The 22,976-nt window shown below is 43.8% G+C and overlaps 1 protein-coding gene across 2 annotated transcripts in view; it reads left to right on the top strand.

The window, feature by feature from the left end:
• The window catches only part of F5 (coagulation factor V), a 69,387-nt gene that overhangs the window by 18,903 nt on the left and 27,508 nt on the right, over positions 1–22,976 (top strand). Inside the window, exons 4-14 of one of the 2 annotated variants that reach the window (XM_084773989.1) lie at positions 2,016–2,228; positions 4,901–5,044; positions 7,893–8,114; positions 9,689–9,854; positions 10,876–11,053; positions 13,194–13,293; positions 13,616–13,827; positions 15,531–15,681; positions 18,041–18,253; positions 19,570–21,239; positions 21,294–22,474. In XM_084773989.1, coding sequence (XP_084630115.1) covers positions 2,016–2,228; positions 4,901–5,044; positions 7,893–8,114; positions 9,689–9,854; positions 10,876–11,053; positions 13,194–13,293; positions 13,616–13,827; positions 15,531–15,681; positions 18,041–18,253; positions 19,570–21,239; positions 21,294–22,474 — 4,450 coding nt within the window. Of the gene's footprint in view, positions 1–2,015; positions 2,229–4,900; positions 5,045–7,892; positions 8,115–9,688; positions 9,855–10,875; positions 11,054–13,193; positions 13,294–13,615; positions 13,828–15,530; positions 15,682–18,040; positions 18,254–19,569; positions 22,475–22,976 lie in introns of both variants that reach the window. The other variant, XM_084773988.1, reaches the window with a different exon arrangement.

Genomic DNA, 22,976 nt, shown 5'->3' with positions numbered 1-22,976 from the left:
AGTGTGAAAATGTTTTAAAAAGAAAAAGAATCGACAAAGCTGAGAAGTAGGGACAAGAAGAAAACCACACCAGAGCATATCATGACCAAATAGCTAAAAACTAATGATAAGGCAAAGCTATTAAAAGTACAAAGTACATACAGAGAGGGGCAAAATGAAGAAATGGTAGCAGACCTTTCATTCTGGTGTCAGTGAAAGTGACAGTGAGGGGAATCCTTAAGCTGCTGTGGTGAGATATACTTGACTTATAGGACATGAGGAAACCAAGCTGCGGCTGACCGAGGAGCTCCTTCTCTATTGGCTAGCTTTCACAGTACTGGAAGGTTCTATGCATACTGCTGGGGAATGAAAGCAATCTGCTTACCCAGCTATGAACTCTGGGAACTGCAATAATAGCCTGTGATGTCTTGTCTTGATTGATGATTGATGTGAGAGGGCCCAGTCCGTTGTGAGCAGTGGTGCCCCTGGGCAAGTGGTCTTGGGTGCTATAAGAAAGCAGGATGTACAAGGCATGGAGAGCAAGCTAGTAAGCAGCACTCCTCCATAGTTTCCGCATAAGACCCTGCCTTCAGGTTTCTGCCCTGTTTGAGGTCCTGCCCTGACTTCCTTTGGCAAGTTGCGTATGGTACTTCATCACAGCATTAGAAACCCTAATAAGACTCCTGCCAAACACAAAGGCATAAATAATGTATCATCTTATTTATATGACATTATATAAAAACAAAGTTTTAGTGAAAGAAAGCAGATAAACAATTTCTTGCGCCTGGGTAGGAGAGAGCATTGGTTACAGGTAGCATAAAGATACTTTGAGCAATAGAAGAATTCTCTGAATTCACTATTATTAGCTGTAACACTGTACACATTGGTTAAAACTCACCAAGTATCATATTTAAATTTGGTGAGCTTTATTATATATCAAATGCAATGACAAATGGGAGACAGAGAAGGATCGGGATGATGAAAGAGAGAAAAGGAAAACAAGGCTGGGAAGAAACCAAGCATTTCTCTTCTGAAAAGTGAAATCACTTTAAGAAAATAGTTTCCACTGGCCCTTTGCCCGGAATACAGAACACTTCAGGATTGAGCCCCTATACTCTGTAAGTCTTACCTTCTACCAAACAAAGGTAACTTTATCCCAAAGAGGAATCACAGCATCAGTTGATGACAGTGAAAACTTCACTTGATTAAATGAGGAGTGATGCTGACAAAGAGGAAGCCTAGGACCCTGACCACTGCCCTTCCTGCTCCCGCTTACTCCATCTCCACCATAGCTCAACCCTCTGTACTCCTTTTAATCTAAGATCTTCTTTAAAAACGGAACTCTAGCTTCTACATCGCCTCCCTGCTGCTGGAGGGAACACCCAGTGTGCATAGGTTATCAGTGGGTCTTTGCACAACCAAGTGAGGCATCTTCACTTCTGCGTAAGACTGGCTGCATATGTGCAAATTATAGACTGCCTGCAGGAGCCGGATGCTGAGACCCTAGCAGGTAGAGAAGATCAGAATGGTCCAGTGGCAAGATGCAGCTAAGACAAAAAACAACAACAACAACAACAAAAACAAAAACAAAACCAAGACTGATCATGACTTCAGTGGGAAAGATGATATGATATTTCCAGAGCTAAACGAAACAATATGTATGGTAAACAGCACACATCCCACGCTAACAGTAAGCTGGCATAACTTGTAAAGAACTCTGAAGAAAGCATACTATTTCTCGTCTTATGAGGTGGTTTATTGATGAAATGTGATTTGGGTCTCAGTTTACAGCTAAGCCGTTGCTCTGATACCCTGAAAACTCACTTGGTCAGTCTTAACTAATCTTTGCTGGTAACAGTCATTTTTCGAGTCATCATGGTCTTGCCTAGGTGTAGGGATAGACATAGGTGCATGCGACTCTTTGATTATAAAAGTCGCTATGAAAGGCAGACCATCTGCAGAGGGCTCCTCTTGGTTTCCCCACACTGGAGAGTGATGGAAAAATCTGGATGTCTCTGTCGCTGTTGCTTCTGCAGGGGCTTCCTACCCTGACCACACATTCCCTGATGAGAGGATGGATGATGCTGTGGTTCCTGGGGAAGAATACATCTACCAGTGGGTCATCAGTGAGGACAGTGGGCCCACCCCTGATGACCCTCCGTGCCTCACCCACATCTACTACTCCTATGAAAACCTGACCCAGGATTTCAACTCGGGTCTGATCGGACCTCTGCTTATCTGTAAGAAAGGTAAACACAAGAATACCAGATTCAACCACAGCACAGGTGCTTGGGTGGCTGGGAGACTGTACTGGGGAGAGGCTTGGGAGAACCTTGGTACCTTCTTGTAGGTGAGGCAGGAGAAGGGAGCGGAGGCTAGATCCTGGATGAGGGAAAATGGCACCCGCTACTGGCTTTCCCCATTCCTTTGTGAACCTTCCTTCATCTCAGTCACGGCAACTTCCTTCAAGTCTATTCTGACATCGTGCCTGTGCGCTTGTGTGATCAGTAATATTTACCTCAGAGCCTAGTCTACTTATTTTAAAGTGTACAACACCCTAGCACCCTATACACTGAGAGAGTTCCTAGAAAGAACAGTGCAACCGACATAGCTAAGGTTTGTGCTGGTGATTTGGTTTATAAGCATGTGTAACTCCAGCTTTCTTTTTGCTGTTATCTGGTTGAGGGTGGGTTGGTTAGTGGGTTTGTTTGTTTGTTTGTTTGTTTGTTTGTTTGTTTGTTTGTTTTAGTAGAAAGGGCCATGAACTTGCAGTGATATTTCTCCCCTAGCTCCCCTAGTCCCTAGTGGTATTATTACAGGTACCATTACAGGAACCATATACTGATTCCCAGATCAGCTTGCTTTCTAAAAACAAGCTGAACACTTTAGGTGTAGTTCACAGATTTTGTGAGTATTGACTTTTGCCATTCTATGCAAATCTGTATCTGTAAGACCTGGAATTTGAGGGATTAAAGAATGGGTGGACTACAGTCTAATGCTGTAGACAGGTTTACTTCAGTTTCAGTGTTTTTTTTTGTTTTGTTTTGTTTTGTTTTTTTTGAAAATCAAGTTATACATACTGGTGTGTTTTAGGATCTATTGCCACAATATCAGGTATGGGGATTTTTTAAAAAAAAATTTAATTAACTTATTCAGATTACATCTCCATTGTTATCTCCTCACTTGTATCCTCCTGTTCCTCCCCCTCCCTCTTTCACCCTATTCCTCTCCCCTAGGTCTGTGACAGAAAGGGACCTCCTCCCCCACCATATGGTCACAGCCTATCAAGTCTCATCCTGGTAGCCTGCTTATCCTTTCTCTGAGTGCCAGCAGGCCTTCCCACCAAGGGGAAGTGGTCAAATATGGGGCACCAGAGTTCATGTCAGAGTCAGTCCCTGCTCTCCACACAACTGTGAAGAATGTCCTGTCTATTGGCTAGATCTGAATAGGAGTTTAATGTTTACTGCATGTATTGTCCTTGGTTGGTGCCATAGTTTGAACAGACCCCCCTGGGTCCAGATCCGCCCGTCATGACGATCTTCTTGTAGGTTTCTAGGACCCTCTAGATCCTTCTATTTCCCCCCTTCTCCCATACTTCTCTCACCTAGAGTCCCAATAGGAAGTCCCCACATCTATCCCAATCTCCTGGTTAGTGAAGACTTTCACTGGACATCCCTTTTGGGCTAGTGTCCAATTATAAGTGAGTATATACCATGTGAGTCTTTCTGGGTCTGAGTTAACTCACTCACTATGAGCATTTCTAGTTCCATCCATTTGCCTGCAAATGTCAGGATTTCCTTGTTTTTAATAGCATTTCAGTGTATTTTTATACATGAATGAAACAAAGCAATGATCCGAGGAAGGTTGTCTGTGTTCAGAGAACCATGTAAATACACATCATTAAGCCCATACTAAATATTGACGGAGCAGCTCTTTCCCAGAACTTTCTCAGGACAGACCAATCTAAATATGATTGTCTGGCATATACTATAGATTATATCTGGGAGAACACGAAGGCAAGACACAAGGCCATATCCAGAATCAGGGTCACGGACAAGATTGGGCTCTATAGCTCTTTTCCAATATCCAACAAGAATAAGCATATCTTATAAACTGAATATAAATTTTTGTCACTAGGGGCATGAAATCACATCTAAGAACAATCCAGGAAATAAAACATACCTACATTTCCCCCTGGAGCCTCTCCCAGAATCCTCAAAGGCATTATTCACCATAGGTCATTCCTTTCCCCGTGTTCCAACAGCAAGGGATTTCATTAGCTATGCTTCTCAGAGATGCGCTCGACTTTCTCCTTTCTTGCTTTCGTTAAGAGTCTTCAGCCCATCTTTCATTAAAACAATCAAAGGACCACAGTGAACTGTACCATCCCAGCTCACTTATTCATCACACAAATACATTTATAAATTTCCTGGCATTGCATTGTAAAAAAAAAACCTGTTAATTATATAAAAAGCATTTTTATTTTATTGCCATTTTTGCTCATATAAAGATGACTTTATCTTGATACAAACATTTCTCTAGTTGCACGTCCCATTTACGTACAAATGAGTAAGCTTTATTCAACTTTGGGGTGCACGATCTGGCCTAGAAGACTGGATAAGTGGGTGTTCTTTCATCGTTGATGTTGCTAGTTTTTAGTCTTTTGAGGTAGAGTTTTAGTGCATAGTCCATAGTGGACTTGAACTCCCTATGTAGCCCAAGCTGTCCTCAAACTCATGATCCTCCTGCCTCAGCTTCCTGAGTACTGAGATTATAGGAATACATTTTAAGACCTGGCTGCAAATGTATGCTTCAAATTAATATCAATATTACTTTTTCTGGCCCCAAATTTGCATGTGTGGGAGCACTAAAGGTACTCTTCCATCTGCAATGTGCTGGAAGCATGCCTTTTCTTCCTCAGGCACCCTAACTGAGGATGGGATGCAGAAGATGTTTGACAAGCAGCAAGTGCTACTGTTCGCTGTGTTTGATGAGAGCAAGAGCTGGAGCCAGTCACCGTCCCTGATGTACACAGTCAATGGCTTTGTGAATAGGACGATGCCAGGTAACACAGGGGCCGTGCACCATTCAGCAATGACAGTGTCCCACTTGTCCTACCTTGGTCCCACGGTTTCCTTAAGGTAGAAGCTACCACAGTCACTGGTTTCCAGTGCCTAGTGGCAAAGTATCACAGTCTTGTGCCATGATCCAGTGAGTCTCATGATTTTTATCACCATCATCACTATCATCATTTTTTTGTCTTATCAAAGAAATACTACAGATAAATCAGAAGGCAACAAGGAATCTTATTTGATATGGCTTGCTAGTCATAGTGTTCTGAACATATCAACTTTTACTCAAGTACAGAGTCTCCTAAGGTCTCTAATATGAATGATCAACAGAAATAATAAAATAAACGTAGTTGTAGGAAGGATGAACAGGAAGATGCTCTACCATTCAAATGCATTATTAGCCATTCAAAAGTCTATTGATGAACTATAGTCGGTGGCATGTAGAAGTTTTCCCTTCCTATCTGAAGATAGGGTTTTGTAAGAAGTAAAATCGTACCAACTGTTAAATGGGGGACCTCTGACGGCCACAGTATTAATCAATATTAAGTTGCTATACAAAATACTGAAGGTTAACTACTATATAAAGAAAAGATGTTTTAAAAAGGATTCGGTTTTAGAAGCAGAAAGATCAAGACTGGCAGCTTCATCGGCTCAGCTTTTGGTGAGGGACCACTTGTCTGTGTCACAGTGGGACAAAGAAACAAAAAGAGCAAATGACTGCATATAGAGGAAGCCAAGAACAGGGATGGCCTTGCTTTATAGTAACTCATCCTCGTGGGAATTACCCGAGGCCCCACGAGAACTACATCAATCTCCTCCAGTGGCCTAAGTGCTGTCCACTAGGCTTCGTGTTTCTAGGTTCTGCCCCCTGAAATTCATCTCACGGAGCCAGGCTTCTGGTGTACGAGCCTTTCAGGGGACATGCCATAACCATAGCAACCACCTACTTACTCCACTTCTTCTGTGCCTCTCTAGTAGAACTGACTTAGAATGAAAAATCCAGTTCCACTAGAAGGGCACAGAAGAAGTGGTATAGGTGGTTTCTATGGTTTGTCTCCCAGAAGGAAGAAAGCCTAGATTCACTCTCTCCTTGTTCCCATGGTGACTGGAAAACTGTTCACTTGCTCTGTGGGAGAGTCTAGCCTTGGCTTCTATCCCAGACCTCACATTTCAAATTTACAATCACCAAATACAAAATAATAGGCTAAGAGAGAGAGAGAGAGAGAGAGAGAGAGAGAGAGAGAGAGAGAGAGAGAGAGAGAAAGTGTGTGTGTGTGTGTGTGTGTGTGTGTGTGTTAGTTATATTTTCAGTTTAGGAAAAAATGAAAATTATCTCCCTAGGGATGGCTCACCTGGTAAAGGTGTTTTCTCCCAGGTCTGATGATCTGCATTTGCTCTAGAGAAAAGCAACTTTCACAGGTCCTCCCCTGACCCTCCACACTTGAATCATGCCATTCAAGCCCATGTGCGTACACAAAACAAAAACAAAAACCTCATTATGTATCAGTATCACAAATGGCTTCTCTTACGGGAAAACGAATGTCGTTAAGAGTCGGGACCTGGTGATGCTTTCAGTTTCTATGCTATTTCACTTGGCGCCATCTTCTGCCTGCCTCATGCAGTTCTGGGCATTGATTCTGGCTTCCAAAGCCAGGCTCTTCTTCCAAACCCAAGACTGCACTAACTGACCTCTACCCTGGAGGATCTGAACTGGCACCTCATTCATTTCTCTGCCTGTGTGTTGTCCTAACTAACTAGTAGTCTCAACATGCTGATCCCAGATCGTTGATCCCATTGTCTGTGTCCTGACAGGGAGAGTAATCCACTTCAATATATAAAAACTCATATAGTGGACGGTATGTGCAAAAAATAGAAATGACTTGAACAGGACAGAGAGATTATAAATTTGTATTTTGGAAAAAAAGAATAATTTCAAATAAATGCAAAAGAGAAAAAAAGGCGGGGAATCATTGGTAGATACAATGTCTTCAGGGGTAACGTGCACTGAATGGACATGACAATACTACTATAAATGTGTCCATTGCTGGACTCAGTGTGAGCTGCTTCTGAGTGGGATAAACGCACCCACAAAGACACGCACACCTTCTAGCTACCTCCCAGCTTCCTGTCTGCAATGCTTTCCCGAAGGACAAGTGCCTCTATGGATGAGAAGCCAATTCCCAGACCGTCCTCTTATGTCTAGTGGTTATAGATCTGGGAAGGAGCCAAGACTGGCTCTCCCAGATCAAATGAGCAATTTCTCAATCACTGTGACAACAAAGAAAGCCAAAACTGGGCTTTCTCCGTGGCTCTTTCTTCCTCGGTTGTTAGCAGTCTGTTCGTGAAAAGCTCTCGGTGTCCTTATAGGGAGGGTACCAGTCACACGGGCAACAATCCGTTGTTGCTAAAATAATGTAAAAGGCAGCAAAGACACAATAGACGATTCCTCCCCACACCCTCACGCTTTCTCCCACTTTGACAGCGCTGGACCCCTATCTTTGCCAGAGGATTAGGTGCCGACACTCTGGCCTATTGCAGGTGCTGGTGACTTCTTCCGAGTAAGGCTGCCTTGATTGCTGTGACCTTTCACCTTATTTTTCCCAGGACTTTTTCAATTCATACCCTGAAAACTCTGTGTCCTAAGAGACCTCTCCATCCTGGACAAGCTGGGGTGGTTCATCACGTGCTTAGCTGCCCCTTAGCCTTTGTCCTTCAGCTGCCTCTGCAGCTCTGACGGAGTGGCCTCCATCCTGAGCTCTGCCCCCTGCTCTGTGCTGTTACTTGCTTGTGACTCTTTGTTTCCCCGTCTCTGTGTGTTTGGGTGTTGACTCTTCCTCTCAGATATAACGCTGTGTGCCTACGAGCAAGTCAGTTGGCATCTGATTGCAATGAGCTCGGGGCCGGAGATGTTCTCTATTCACTTCAACGGCCAAGTCCTAGAGCAGAACCAGCAGAAGGTGTCCACCATCAGTCTGGTCAGCGCGACGTCTACGACCGCAAACATGACAGTGAGCCCAGAAGGAAGGTGGATTGTGTCTTCTCTCACCCCAAAGCATTATCAAGGCAAGAAACCTTTCTGACAGTCTTGTGTCGTGTGGGCACCACTTCTTCCCAGGCTACTAACTTATTTCTTCTCCTTTAACCTTGTAGTCAACCCTTCCCAGACACACACATCCTGGTTCCTAAAAACACCATCAGACACTGTGCTTTTAGAGTTATCTGTCACCCACTGACTGGGGATGAAGGAGGTGCAGGCATTGACAAAGACCTTTTAAAATAAAGCAGAGGTTTAAGAGGTCTCTACTTCCACAAAAGAAGGAGAAAAACTAATACCTCTTTAGATGTATTTTGGGGTGTCTTTCATATGTAGCCAAAGAAAAGGACCTAGAGACCAGATCGAACAGGGTAAACATACACAAATGTACAGAAGTACAGAGTCACCAAGACTGACAAGGCCAAAGATGGGAATATGGCTCCCTGCAATGGAGTGAGCACAATAGCCTGGCACAGAAAAGACCTCAGTCCATGTGTGTTGAACGGACCATGAATGACATGTTTGTTTTATTGAGATAGGGTCTTATACTGTAAGCCAAAATGGCCTGAAGCTCACTCATGTTCTAAGCTGACCTTGAAATCATGTCAACTCTCCTGTCTCCACCTTCCCAATGTGGGGATTATAGGCACGCGGCTCCATACCCGCTAGAAGTGGACTTGAGGGAGCATCCATGAATTCTAGGGGGGCAAGGGGATGCCAGCAGGAGTCATGTGGGTACCATGTAAATGAAACAGTTGGCTGTCATATCACACACTTTTGCTTTTAGACTATTGAAAGGAACATTCATGTTGCCAGAGATAAAAATCTAAGCAAATTCTGTTACCACAGGAAGCCATTTGTCACCCCCAGGTGTGTAGGTATTTTAGGAATAAGCACTGTATGAGATCATTTTGTTTTCATATGAGCAATTAAAATGATGTTGAAGTGATGACCAGTGACCCTGATAAACTATCGCTTTAGTATAGTTACTAATAGAAATAAAACTAAAATTAAGGACAATTACTAGTATAAATTTTTATTTAATTCATAATCATATTGAGTATACACTATGGAAGTCTTCACTTAACAAAGCGACAAATAACAGGAAAAGAAAAATTAAAGAGCTTTCTTGTTTTATATTTATTTATTTATGAGAGGGAGAGAGGGAGGGAGAAGAGAGAGAGAGAGAGCGAGAGAGAGAGAGCGCTGTGCTAAGGATCAAACCGAGGGCTGTCTACATGCTGAGCCCACACTTCACCACAGAGCCATATCCCAAGGCTAGCTGCAGGGTTTTAAGTTTGTTCTGATCACAGAGGAAACACCTTTTCAACCTTGTCCTCTGACCGTTTCTCCTCACGCGGCTTTCCACTCTTGCCTCCTTCTGCGACCCATTTAAAAAAGAGTGCTAGACTCAAAACAGCTGAAAATTGTCTGAATGCTGCTCTTTGCTGTTACTATTTGTCTTCCGCAAATTGATTTTTTCTAAATACACATTTTGATAAATTTCTCTCTCTCTCTCTCTCTCTCTCTCTCTCTCTCTCTCTCTCTGTCTCTCTCTCTCTCTCTCTCAAATTCTACCGCTGTTCTTTATATCCTAATCCAGCTGGGATGCAGGCTTACATAGATATTAAAAACTGCCCTAAGAAAACCAGGAATCTCAAGACTCTCACTCGAGAGCAGAGGCGACACATAAAAAGGTGGGAATACTACATTGCAGCCGAGGAAGTCATTTGGAACTACGCACCTGTAATACCTGTGGATATAGACAAGTGAGTCGGGGTTCAGACCACCATGCAGAGATTAGAGGCAGACGGCAAGTGGTCCTTAGAGTTGGGGGGGGGCAAAATGGGATGTCATGAGTGGCCAGCTCTCAAGAGAGAGTTTTTGGTTCCACCTAGGCATTCTTATCTATATTGGCACTTAATTACCCTTAACTCCCCACAGGGGTGTAGCCTGATGACAGTAACAGGAGCTACAGCAAACCGGAGCGTGTTAAATGCTTGCTACTGTGAGCCCGTGTAGGAGATGTTTGCTACGGGGTTTCCCGTCAGCTCTACAAGTTCGGTGCTACTCATGTGTTCCCACAGCTGAGGGAAGGCGCCGGAAAAACAAAGTTCTAGTAGCTCTTCATATGACATTCATAATGAGAAAACCAAAAGTGGATTTTTACTGGAATACTGCTCTGTAGCTATCAGACCGTCTGCTGCCAAGGCTGAGGAAAACAAAAACCTGTCACGCAGTCTGGTGACCCGTTGTGCGGCTAAAGCCATTCTGTGGGATAATTTGACAATTATGTTAGAATTGTGAGCACACATCCTCTTTACCCCAGGCACTGTGCTCTTGGAATTTAATTGCATAAAAGTATTCTTGCTGTGTAAAGAGGGTGCTCACTGCTGCTATGTTACCAGGAAGCAAAGACTAGAATTAACTCCAAAAGTCCTTCAATGAGAAAAGCACAATTATAGCACATTTATACAATGAAATACTATGAATCAGAAAGCGAGGGGGGAGGAAGCAGACACGTGCTGACCCTGCAGCTGCTTCTCTTCAGCTATGTACGGCTTAGTCAGTGGTGGAGGAGATGACTCTTGATTGCTCATTGTTGGCTACACTGAGGACACCAGAATGTTGCAGACTACACTAAGAATGTCCCCAGAAGTAGCCTTTTGGGTGTCCCCAAAGCAGAACTTACATGCACATGGGTTTCCCCACACCACATCGTGTTGGACTCGCAACTTGAAGCAGTTAAAATTTTTTTTAAAAATTATTATTATTTCATTTCACTTTAAGAAAATACAGGTCCCTACACTTGGACAATTTCTCCAACCAAATTGGAAAACAGTATAAGAAAGTTATCTACAGGCAGTATGAAGAAGAGACCTTCACCAAACGCACAGAGAATCCCAGTATCAAACAAAGTGGAATTTTGGGCCCGATTATTAGAGGTCAGGTCAGAGACACCCTCAAGGTAAGTTCCAGGAATATGAAAGCAGGAGAAGAGTCAAACAGTGAAAGACAGATCAGGGTATTGGCAATTTCAATGTTTTAAAATACATTCAAGTATTTCCTTTCTTTCTTTTCACTTATTATTAGTATTAATACATCTTTATGTATTCGTATTACAATCCCGATTGTTAGCTCCTCACTTGTATCTTCCCATTCCCACCTTTCCTCCTGCTTCTGCCCTATTTCCCTCCCTTAGACCTCTGACAGAAGGGACCCTCCTCCCCCCCACCATATGACCACAGCCTACCAGGTCTCATCCAGATAGCCTGCATCCCCCTCCCTCTGTGTGTTCGCATGATCTCCCCACCATAGGGAAGTGATCAAATCGGGGCCACTAGAGTTCACGTCAGAGACAGTCCCCACTCCACCCATAACCATGGATAACGAGTCGTCCATTAGCTATATCTGAGCAAGGGGTCTAGTTTTATTTAGTATTTTAGTATTTTATTCATTTATAGCTTGCATAATAATACAAAGGATCTGAGAGAGATAATCAAACCAGAAGGAAATAAAACAGACTTAATGGCATTGAAGGAAGGAAGAAGAATATGGGAGCAAAGGACATAGCCAGGCGTGGTGGTGCACACCTTTAATCCCAGCACTCAGGGAGGCAGAGGCAGGCGGATTGCTGTGAGTTCGAGGCCAACCTGGCCTACAAACCGAGCCCAAGACAGCCAAGGATACACTGAGAAACCCTGTCTCAAAAACCAAAAAAATAAAACAAAGAGCACGAGGCCGCAAGTAAGTGCGATGAAACATACGTGTACAGTCTCAAGATTGTCTGCAAAGTTTGTCTCAACCTTATAGCAAAGTAAAAAGGAAATATGCCCGAGCAAGATTTACATGCCTGTGAACACAATACAACTAGTTTACTGTTGAGAGCCAGGAGACCCTTTTTCCCCCTGAGTTTTCAAATCAGTGTCCTTGACAAAACCCCTACATCTGTCTCAAAACCACAGACTTGAGTACCTTTTGAAAAGAAACATTGCTCATCAGCAGTGCGAACATCTGAGACAGTATAGTGGCACAGGAATATTTCTTCACTGCAGTCTAAGTATGTGGCGCTAAAGGCTGGTCTCCGATTACAGCTGTGTTTATACGTGCCACAAGACCCTTGGGCTAGCCAGATGGCTCAGTGCATAAAGGCATTTCATACCAAGCCTGAGTACCTGAGTTCATTACCCGGGGCCTGTGGTGGGAAGAGAAAATCAACTCCCACAGATTGTCTTCTGGCTTTACATGCACACTGCAACATGCATGACCCCTACCCCCACTAAATGTAATCCTTTTTTTTTTTTAAGCCTGAAGTTTTCTTTAGTCAATTTGCTTGAACATCATATCACCTCACAGAGCTAGGTAAGGACCAAGAAGTTGAAGGTTACTTTGATTGGCAAGACACTATGATGTAGACGATCTACAGACTGCGGATGATTCAAAGGCTTTGGCAGCAAACCAAGTAGAAGATAAGGTTAAGGTTGTCTGCTGAAGACTAACAGGCTAATTAGGGGCTTTTGTGAAAATCATGCCCCAGACAAAACCCATTTTGTTCACTTAAAAATAGGCTGAGCCTCCCTGCCCTCTGATTCGTGCCTTCCTTCCCTCATTTTTGCCTCCACAGTGATGCTTTAGGTTTTGGTGTAAGCATAGTCTATTCGGAACTCAGGACCCCTTCAGGAAGGTAACTTCAGTGACAAAAATCTCAGGGAGCCTGACAAGCCTGCCATGGTCTAGAGAAGAAAGGGGGTAGATGTGACCCAAGGGAAGGGTGTGAGGACCAGCTGGGAGAGGGCGAGGTGCCACGAGGGAAACCTAATTTCTCCTAACCTTGTCCTCCAGGGACAAACTTCTGTTTCTCATTTTTATATGTGAGTAAAATTCTCCCAAAGGCTCCTTCACTCCGGGTAAGGGGGGATAAACAGAGCTGATGTTCTCACTGCTTGAATACAGACCTGCATGTACGGGTACAAGTCACATGTACAGCTACCGCCCCCTGCTCCTCCCCCCCCCCCCCCACACACACACAGGAAGCTGCCCGTCCTCTTGTCTCATAGTTCTCACGAGATCTTAAATAATGAAATCATAAATATGACTTAACTTTGTAGATTGTGTTCAGAAATATGGCCAGCCGGCCCTACAGTATTTACCCTCAAGGGGTGACCTTCTCTCCGTACGAAGATGACAGCAACTCTTCCTCCACTTCAGGTAGGAGCTTTTCACTTCTCGGAGACTATAGACCCCAAAAGGATTCCATAGTTTTGTTTTGTTTTTTTCTTGTCCTTTTCGCTCAGTGGTTATAGCAAGTGCAGTTTGTAGTGGTGACAGAAGGGGACTCTCTCCTCTTGGAGTGTGGTTGGCGGCATCTAGTGGAGAATTACTGAACAGCTCCGTGCTATCTGTAGTCAAGAGCTTAATTCAAAAGGAACATTTCTTTCTTTACGTTAGCTACCATAACTAAAAGCTAAGGCAGATAGTTATTATGGCGAAATAATTTTCATCAATAGTGACAGTGTCTATTTTCTTTCAGGCAATCACACCATGATCAGACCAGTTCAACCAGGGGAAACCTACACCTACAAATGGAACATTCTAGAGTTTGACGAGCCCACAGAAAATGACGCACAGTGCCTAACAAGGCCATACTACAGTGATGTGGACGTTACCAGGGACATTGCTTCTGGCTTAATAGGGCTGCTTCTAATTTGTAAGAGCAGGTCCCTGGACCAGAGAGGCATACAGGTATTTTATCCTTAAAGCAACCTTTAGAATGGTCTGGCATAGATTAGACCTCACAGTTGAATAAGAGAGTTTCCCTTCTAAAACACACCAAGCATTACTCTTTAGCACAGTGTCAGGATGTTTATCACTGGGGACCATCTTGTATAGTGTTGCTCTGTCTCTTTCTCTGGACTCTGGCTGCAAAAAAACACATCTTGAGTATGATGCTGGGATCTATTTTTAGATTCAGGACCCAGGCTTATTGGTACTGAATGAGTGATGAAGACACCATCCAGGCTCCTTTAATTGTCTCCTCTGATCAAATAAGTAACAATATTCCTCCTAGAGACATGTTTGCAGCGTGGCCTAGGAGCTCAGGGAGAGCTTCGTACCGATCTTTGCTGTCTGCAGAGGCAAGCAACAGAGACAGGAGAGTGCCTGAGAGCAAGCACAGCTGGAACCATGGTCTTTCGCAAAGCTGGAGCCTGTCAAAAATCTTTCCTTGGTGGGACTAAGTTATAGCAAAGAATGTGATCAAAGAGACTGGATTTCTGAGTTTTTATTTATTTATATATTTAAGATGCAGTTATTATGTATACATGCTCTGCCTGCATGTGTGCCTGCCGGCAGAAGAAAACACCAGATCTCATTATAGATGGTTGAGAGCAACCATGTGGTTACTGGGAATTGAACTTGGGACCTCTGGAAGAGCAGCCAATGCTCTTAACTTCCATTTTGAGACACGTTTTCATGTAGCCCAGCTTGGCCTCTAATTTGCTATATAGCCCAGGATAGCCTTGGACTTTTTAAAATTGTTTTTCTTTCTTTCTTTCTTTTTCCTTTCTTTTTAAGTTTTAGGTTATTCTATTTTATCTTATTTTGTGTCTTGCCTGCATGCATGTCTACATACCATGTGTATAGCTGGGCCCTCTGGGAGATCAGCCAGTACTCTTAACCATTTGAGCCATCTTTCCAGCCCACCCCTTGATTTATTCTCTTGTTGTTGTTTGTTTTTGTTTTAAGACAGGTTTCCTCTTATAATTCAGGCAGGCCTCAAACTGGTTATGTAACGGAGGATAACTTTGAACTTTGGTGCCTTCAGAGTCCCAAGATTAGAGACACATGCCACCATACCTGGTTTATGTGGTGCTGGGGACTGAACTCAGGACTTTATGCATGCTAGGCAAATACTTTACCAACTGAACTACATCTTCAGTATCTTTATTGACAATTAAAGGCCTCATAATAGTCACCTAAAACTTCCATTAGGCTATGTACTAGTGAAAGAGGTCTTATCCAAAGGTAGGCAAAATAGGTGGATGCCTAGAAAAATCAAAATATTTGCAAGCTCCTGACTGATTGAAGCAGTAAAGGGCACAGGGAAGGAAGGGTGTGGGCCTTTCCTGTTGCATCCTTCTGCTCATTTTTTCACCCATCTGGAACACATTCAGTCATTCATTTAAAAATGTTCAATTACAAGCATGCACGTTCTTACAGATGCTGGACTAACATGGGACTCCCCACCCCACCCCACCCCCGGGTGGTTTTAACTGAATTCTCTGACCCATTCCACTTGTTTTTAATGTGTTAGCTTTATCTCTGACAAGTACTTGGCATGTGATGGGCTCTCATAGGTGCCTGACAGGTGGCATCTCTGGGCTCAACCAGGACAGTGGAGAAATAGGCAGCCAAGGAGCTGTAACTGTTGCCCTTTGACCCTGCAGAGGGCGGCAGACATCGAGCAGCAGGTTGTGTTTGCGGTGTTTGATGAGAACAAGAGCTGGTACATCGAGGACAACATTAACAAGTTTTGTGAAAATCCAAACGAGGTGAAGCGGGACGACCCCAAGTTTTATGAATCAAACATCATGAGCAGTAAGTCAGAGCCCCCCCTGTTTCCATCCGTCTTTGCCACCTGGGTGGTTGCAGCGTGTCTGTGCCTAGAGGCAAAACTGTGATGATGATGATGATGATGATGATGATGATGATGATGATGATGATAGCAATAACTGTGGTGACATTATCCTACCCTCTCCTCACTCACAGACGAAGGTCTTGGTGACAGCATCCCTGACAAGACCACAGCCAAAGACTCTGGTCTGTTAATAAATGACTCAAATCTGGTGATCCTTTAAGTCAGAGTGGTCTCCTGCTTCCAAAGTGTGTGTGTGTATGTGTGTGTGTGTGTGTGTGTGTGTGTGTGTGTGTGTGTGTGTGATGTATCAAACCTCCATGTGTAATTACCTCCATGTCAGCTTCCCCACGGTCTGTGCACATAGCTTCAGGACTGACAAGTGCCACATTCAACTTTCTTCACATAATTTCCTTTCAGCAGTGGAGCTGGGGTAATTCTAGACAAACAAAAATTACATATGAGTCCCTCATGTAATTTAAATTTTTCTGGCAAAATTGAAAAGGAAAGAGAAATAAGTAAAACTAATGAGCATGTTTTACTCAGTTCAGTATATTCCAGATACTACTTTTGTTGTTGTTGTTGTTGTTTTGAGACAAGATCTGACTATATAAAGATAATATAATTTTTAAATGTAATAGAAAATTAGATTTGTTTTATTATTGTCTTTGTGGCACAGTGTGTAAAGCTCATGTCAATGGAATCCATCTACATTTTCAGTTGCCACTAGTAGTCACTGTCTGCCACATTAGACCATTTAGGAAAGCCTGTGGAATGATGTAGAAAATAGTAACACACACCATCAGCAACTCAACATGTGACACATGGAACACACACCTTCAGCAACTCAACATGTGACACATGGAACACACACCTTCAGCAACTCAACATGTGACACATGGAACACACACCTTCAGCAACTCAACATGTGACACATGGAACACACACCTTCAGCAACTCAACATGTGACACATGGAACACACACCTTCAGCAACTCAACATGTGACACATGGAACACACACCTTCAGCAGCTCAACATGTGACACATGGAACACACACCTTCAGCAACTCAACATGTGACACATGGAACACACACCTTCAGCAACTCAACATGTGACACATGGAACACACACCTTCAGCAGCTCAACATGTGACACATGGAACACACACCTTCAGCAACTCAACATGTGACACATGGAACACACACCTTCAGCAACTCAACATGTGACACATGGAACACACACCTTCAGCAACTCAACATGTGACACATGGAACACACACCTTCAGCAGCTCAACATGTGACACATGGAACACACACCTTCAGCAACTCAACATGTGACACATGGAACACACACCTTCAGCAACTCAACATGTGACACATGGAACACACACCTTCAGCAGCTCAACATGTGACACATGGAACACACACCTTCAGCAGCTCAACATGTGACACATGGAACACACACCTTCAGCAACTCAACATGTGACACATGGAACACACACCTTCAGCAACTCAACATGTGACACATGGAACACACACCTTCAGCAACTCAACATGTGACACATGGAACACACACCTTCAGCAACTCAACATGTGACACATGGAACACACACCTTCAGCAACTCAACATGTGTTCAGTAACATAGTCACTGAAAAAGATTTTTAGTACCCAGCACCATACTAGGACTGTGTTCACAGTGGTGACCTGGGTGTATAGATTGTGCCCTCACATAAATCATATCTTAATTGGATGACCACACTCAGTAATACGTAAATAAACAGGTTGCCTGAACTAGTGTTCCCTAAAAGATAATTAAAATATATGAACTCAACACTTGAATGGAAGCTGTTCGGTGAAATGTAGGCTACAGATAATAGGTCTCAATGACAAATGTGCTAAACAAGCTTTTTGTGACATTCATTTTACTCACAACTACTATGTCAAGAAGATAAAGCTCTTGTATGGAGACCTGTCTTCCCAGCAGAGGCTTCCTGGACAATCTGAACCTATTATGAGGGTGTATTTATGGCAGAGTATAAAATAACAGTTTCTATTTGCTTGGTGGATGAATGCCTAAATCAATGTGAATGAAAGGCTCTGTCTGTATCCTGACATTTCTCCCTCAGCTAATTTGGGAACATCAGCCATCACTTGGAAAGCTGAAGGTGACTGATCCTCACATTAGACCTTATAAAATGTATCTTTAATAATCACCACGTTAATGCAGCCAGATGAACCTAGGGCCATTCATCTCGGTTATAATTAGACATGGGTCCTCTTGCTGCACAGGACTGGCATTTGACGGCTTCTACTCTTTCAGCTATCAATGGCTATGTGCCTGAGAGCATACCCAAGCTAGGATTCTGTTATGATGACACTGTCCAGTGGCACTTCTGCAGTGTGGGGACTCACGATGAGATTTTGACCATCCACTTCACGGGGCACTCGTTCATCTACGGCAAGAGGCATGAGGACACCTTGACCCTGTTCCCCATGCGTGGTGAATCTGTGACTGTCACAATGGATAACACTGGTGAGTGAGAGTGTGAGTGCTTGGAGAGGAAGCTGATGACTCTCACGTGGAGAACGTCTGTTGACCTCTCCATTGCCACCACTCCTGGCATGTGTCCAGGACCTCATGGTTTATAGGTGGGAAATTAAGGGCTTAAATAGAACCAGTAGTGTGTCGGTTCCATTCACGTATCTCTGGGGCAACTGGACAGTAAGGATGTACCATGGCAGGAAGATAACTGTAACCAGGAAGAAGCAGCATAAAGACATTAGCCATGAAAACAACCCTTGATGCCATCCTTCAAACGTTATCTACCTTTCTATGAAACACTGGCATGGAATTTACCAAATAGGCTATAGTAACTGTCCAGTGGGTCCCAATGACTTCCCTAGAGCTGGTGTTCCAATCATGGGATGCCGTGCCTGGCTTTTTTTTTTTTTTTTCACATGGACTCTGGAGATCAAACTTAGGTCCTTTTGCTAGCTGAACTATCTCCCCAGACCCACTTTTTTCCCTCTTCTTAGTAGAAAGCATCCCACCCACAGGTAAGTAATCATTAGATGAACTTTGGAGGCTGTCTCAAAGACAGCATTGGCATATAAGACCCACATTCAAATCCTACTCTGGCACTCAGTGTTTTGCAACTTTTAGACAAGTTCCTTCCCCTCACGAAGCCTGAAGTCACTTGTATGAAAAGCGGGACAGCGCTTTACACAGTTGCTTCAGCTTCTAGGTGTTAGCACATAACACATGGTCACTACTGGAGATGTCCCAGGTCATCCTTAGTGTGCCAGCAATTCCTGTCAAAGTGACTCAAACTCACCCTGTCTCCACATTTCCTAGAAATACCTAAACATTCATTTTCTGTGGGAAGACAACCTCATCACCATCTCCCAAACTCCAAGTCTCAGACAGGAATGTGCAGCTAAGAAGATGTTAATGATTTTCAAGGTCCATTTTATCATCCACCCGGCTCCCCACCATTTTTCTTGATATATTCTAAAACAGCAACTCTTGAACAATCCAAACTGAAGGTCTGGTTTTTTCCCCCTAATCTCCACTGATCAATGCTTATACCCTAGCTTATAAATACACTGATCTTATGGTTAGATACCATCATAATGTTGATACTTTTTTTTGAAATTTCTAAACACCTTATTCTTGGATTTTCTCCTTATGTCACTGTGGCTCAGTAACTCACCATTCATAGACCAGCCAGGTCAATAGTTCGTGTGTGGCTACCTCTGGTTAAAATGCACTAGAAATTGTTTCCCTACCAGATCCTAGTGTTTTGGAAACTTTTCCTGAGTATGCTCTTCTCTGTCTTTCTTATGAAGGAACTTGGATGTTAACCTCCATGAGTTCTAATCCAAGACGCAAAAACCTAAGACTGAAATTCAGGGATGTTAAGTGTATTCGGAATGACGACGACGAAGACGCACATACTATTTATAAACCTGTTGCACCTACATCCATGACAACTCGGAGAATTCATGACTCTTCAGAAAATGAGCCTGGTATCCAAGATGAAGATTATGATTACAATGATAGATTGGCCGCAGAGCTGGGGATTAGGTCATTCAGAAACGCATCATGGAATCAGGAAGATGATGAGTTCAATCTCACTGCCCTGGCTCTGGAGGACAGCTCCGAGTTCATACCTCCAAGCACAGACAGAGTCATGGACTCAAGATCTCCAAAGAACCTTAGCAGAATCACCGATAATAGCTTCAAAGAATCTCAAGGAACACTTCTTGGCTCAGGATCTGGTACCTTCCTGAAGCCCCTCACTGGTTTAGATGAGAACTCAGTTCTCAACCCTGCCACAGAACATCATTCCAGCTCATATTATGAAAGTGATATGGAAGGTCCACAGTCAGACATCACAGTGGTACACCTACTCCCTCTTGGTGCAAAAGGATCAGGGAGCCATGAACAGACTAAATATAAAACAACCAAGACAAAAGGACCCTACATGATGAAGCACAGGTTCACCCGGATGAAAGCAGCAGCCCATAAAACAGGGAGGCATTCAAACCCAAGGAATACTTATTCCAGAAGAAGGTCTGGGGAGAGCATTCCCAGTGATTTGCTTCTCTTAAAGCAAAAGGGCACATCCAAATTTTTGAGTAGAGAATGGCATGTGGCTTCTGAGAAGGGTAATTATGAAATAATTCCAGCAAATGATGAAGACACGGCTGTTGGTAAACTGCCAAACAGCCCTCGAAATCAGAACACCTCAATGCCTTGGGGAGATAGAACCTCTCATACAAACACAACAGGAAAGCCAAGTGACCTTCCAATGCCTTCTGGAGTCAGACATGCATCTCCACAAGTAAGGCAAGAGGAAAGAGACAGTGGCTTGAAGAAAAGACAGTTGTTAATCAGGACACGGAAGAAGAAGCATAGGAAACTTGGTCCCCACAGTCGTCTATCTCCAAGGAGCTTTCACCCCCTAAGAGGAGATGCCCACACCCCATTTTTGGACAGGAGAGTTAATCACTCACCATTACTCCACAAGCCCAATGAAACAGCTCTTTCCAGAGACTTGAATCAGACCTCCCCTCCAATGAGTATTGACAAGTCACTTCCTGGCCGTAATCAGAACCCCTCAAATGACACTGAGCAGATGAGCCCCCCTGTATATCTTTATCAGTCAATGCCCTCAGAGGAACACTCTCGAACATTGCCTTCCCAAGACCCTGATCAAATATACCCTACCACAGACCCTAGCCCCAGATCCCCTCCTTCAGAGCCAAGCGAGGAGCCTGATTATGACCTAAGCCATGAATCCTACCCTGATGACACTGGTCAAACTCCTTTCTTTCCAGGCCAAAGTCAAAAGTCATCTCTCTCTTCAGACAATAACCAAACAATCCCAGCCTCAGATTTAACCCTTTTTACCATCTCTACAAAATTGGATCAGACAATTATTTCCCCAGACCTGGGTCAGGTGCCCCTTTCTCCAGATGACAACTTAGAGACTTCCCCACAGGACCTGAGTCAGGTGCCCCTTTCTCCAGATGACAACTTAGAGACTTCCCCACAGGACCTGAGTCAGGTGCCCCTTTCTCCCGATGACAACCAGAAGACCTCCCCCCAAGACCTAGGTCAGGTGCCCCTTTTTCCTGAAGACAACCTGGAGACCTCCGAATACCTGGGTCAGGTGCTCCTTTCTCCCGATGACAATCAGAAGACCTCTCCCCAAGACCTGGGTCAGGTGCTCCTTTCTCCAGATGACAACTTAGAGACTTCCCCACAGGACCTGGGTCAGGTGCCCCTTTCTCCTGATGACAACCAGAAGACCTCCCCCCAAGAACTAGGTCAGGTGCCCCTTTTTTCTGAAGACAACCTGGAGACCTCCTCTGAAGACCTGGCCCAGATGCCTCTTTCTCCAGATGACAACGAGAAGACCTCCTTCCAAGACCTGGGTCAGGTGCCCCTTCCTCCAGATGACAATCAGAAGACCATCCCCCAAGACTTGGGTCAGGTGCCCCTTTCTCCTGAAGACAATCAAAAGACTTCTCCCCAAGATCTGGGTCAGGTGCCTCTTTTCTCAGACCCAAACCAGGAGACCTCCTCCACAGACCGTAGCCTACTCATTACCTCCCCAGGTTTTGATCAGACATTCCTTTCCCCAGACTTGGACCAGATCCCCTTCTCTTCAGACAACAGTCAGGTGACCCTTTCCCCAGACCTCAAGCTCTTGACTCTCTCTTCAGATATTGATGAGATAACCCTATCCCCAGACCTCGATCAGGTGACCCTCTCTCCAGATCTCATCCAGACGAGCCCTCCTCTTACTCACAAAACAGCCTCTGTAGACCCTGGGCAGGCACCCTACCCTTCAGATTCTGATCGGTCTTCACCTCTTCTGGAACAGAATCAGACTCTTCCCCATCCGGATCTCATGCCGTCTCCTTCTCCATCCCCTTCACTCAACAGCACTTCTACGCCAAAGATGTTTAACCCTCTTGTTGAAGTAGGCCTCAGTAAAGTTGACGGAGGCGACATTGAGATTGTTGCAAGTGAGGAGCTAGAGAGCATCGATGAAGATTATGCTGAAGATGATTATGTAAGCTATAATGACCCCTACAAAACAGACACCAGGACAGATGTCAACTCCTCCAGAAATCCTGACACTATTGCAGCGTGGTACATCCGCGGCTACGGTGGAAACAAAAAATTCTATTTTATTGCTGCTGAAGAAATATCCTGGGATTACTCCAAATTTGCACAAAGGTTTGGCTAGTTTTCTCTCTTTATATTCTCATTTTTTTCCCACCAACTCTATGAAAATCACCCACAACAGTTCTTCAGAGATGATTTTGAACAAATTATACTTTATGTAGTCTGAGTCCCCTGTTTTTGACTGGACCTGTGATATTTCTTATGTCATTTCCAGTATTAGCTTCTATGCTCTAGATGACACCTAGGCAAAATAAGAACCATTACTGTGAAAGTCTAGGGCATCCTATGGGTAAATCAATCTCCCCTCGTAGCCCATATCCACTTACCACGCATGCTCTACCCCTTTCTTGTTCTAATACAGACCTTTACCTATGCATAGCTATCTGCTAGCCAGCATGGTTTAATTGAGGTCAGATTCAAATCTAAACATTAACATAGAAATCTCCATTTGCATTTATAACAGTTTCTAAGAGATCCATTTACTCTTCTTTTCTTAATATCATTTTCAATTCAGTGTTGCTAAGGGATAGAAAGGCATACTGGGCTGGGCCCT

The sequence above is a fragment of the Acomys minous genome (assembly GCF_964271855.1).
Source record: "Acomys minous genome assembly, chromosome: 1".
Taxonomy (NCBI): domain Eukaryota; kingdom Metazoa; phylum Chordata; class Mammalia; order Rodentia; family Muridae; genus Acomys; species Acomys minous.
This window is presented reverse-complemented; position numbering and strand designations above follow the sequence as displayed.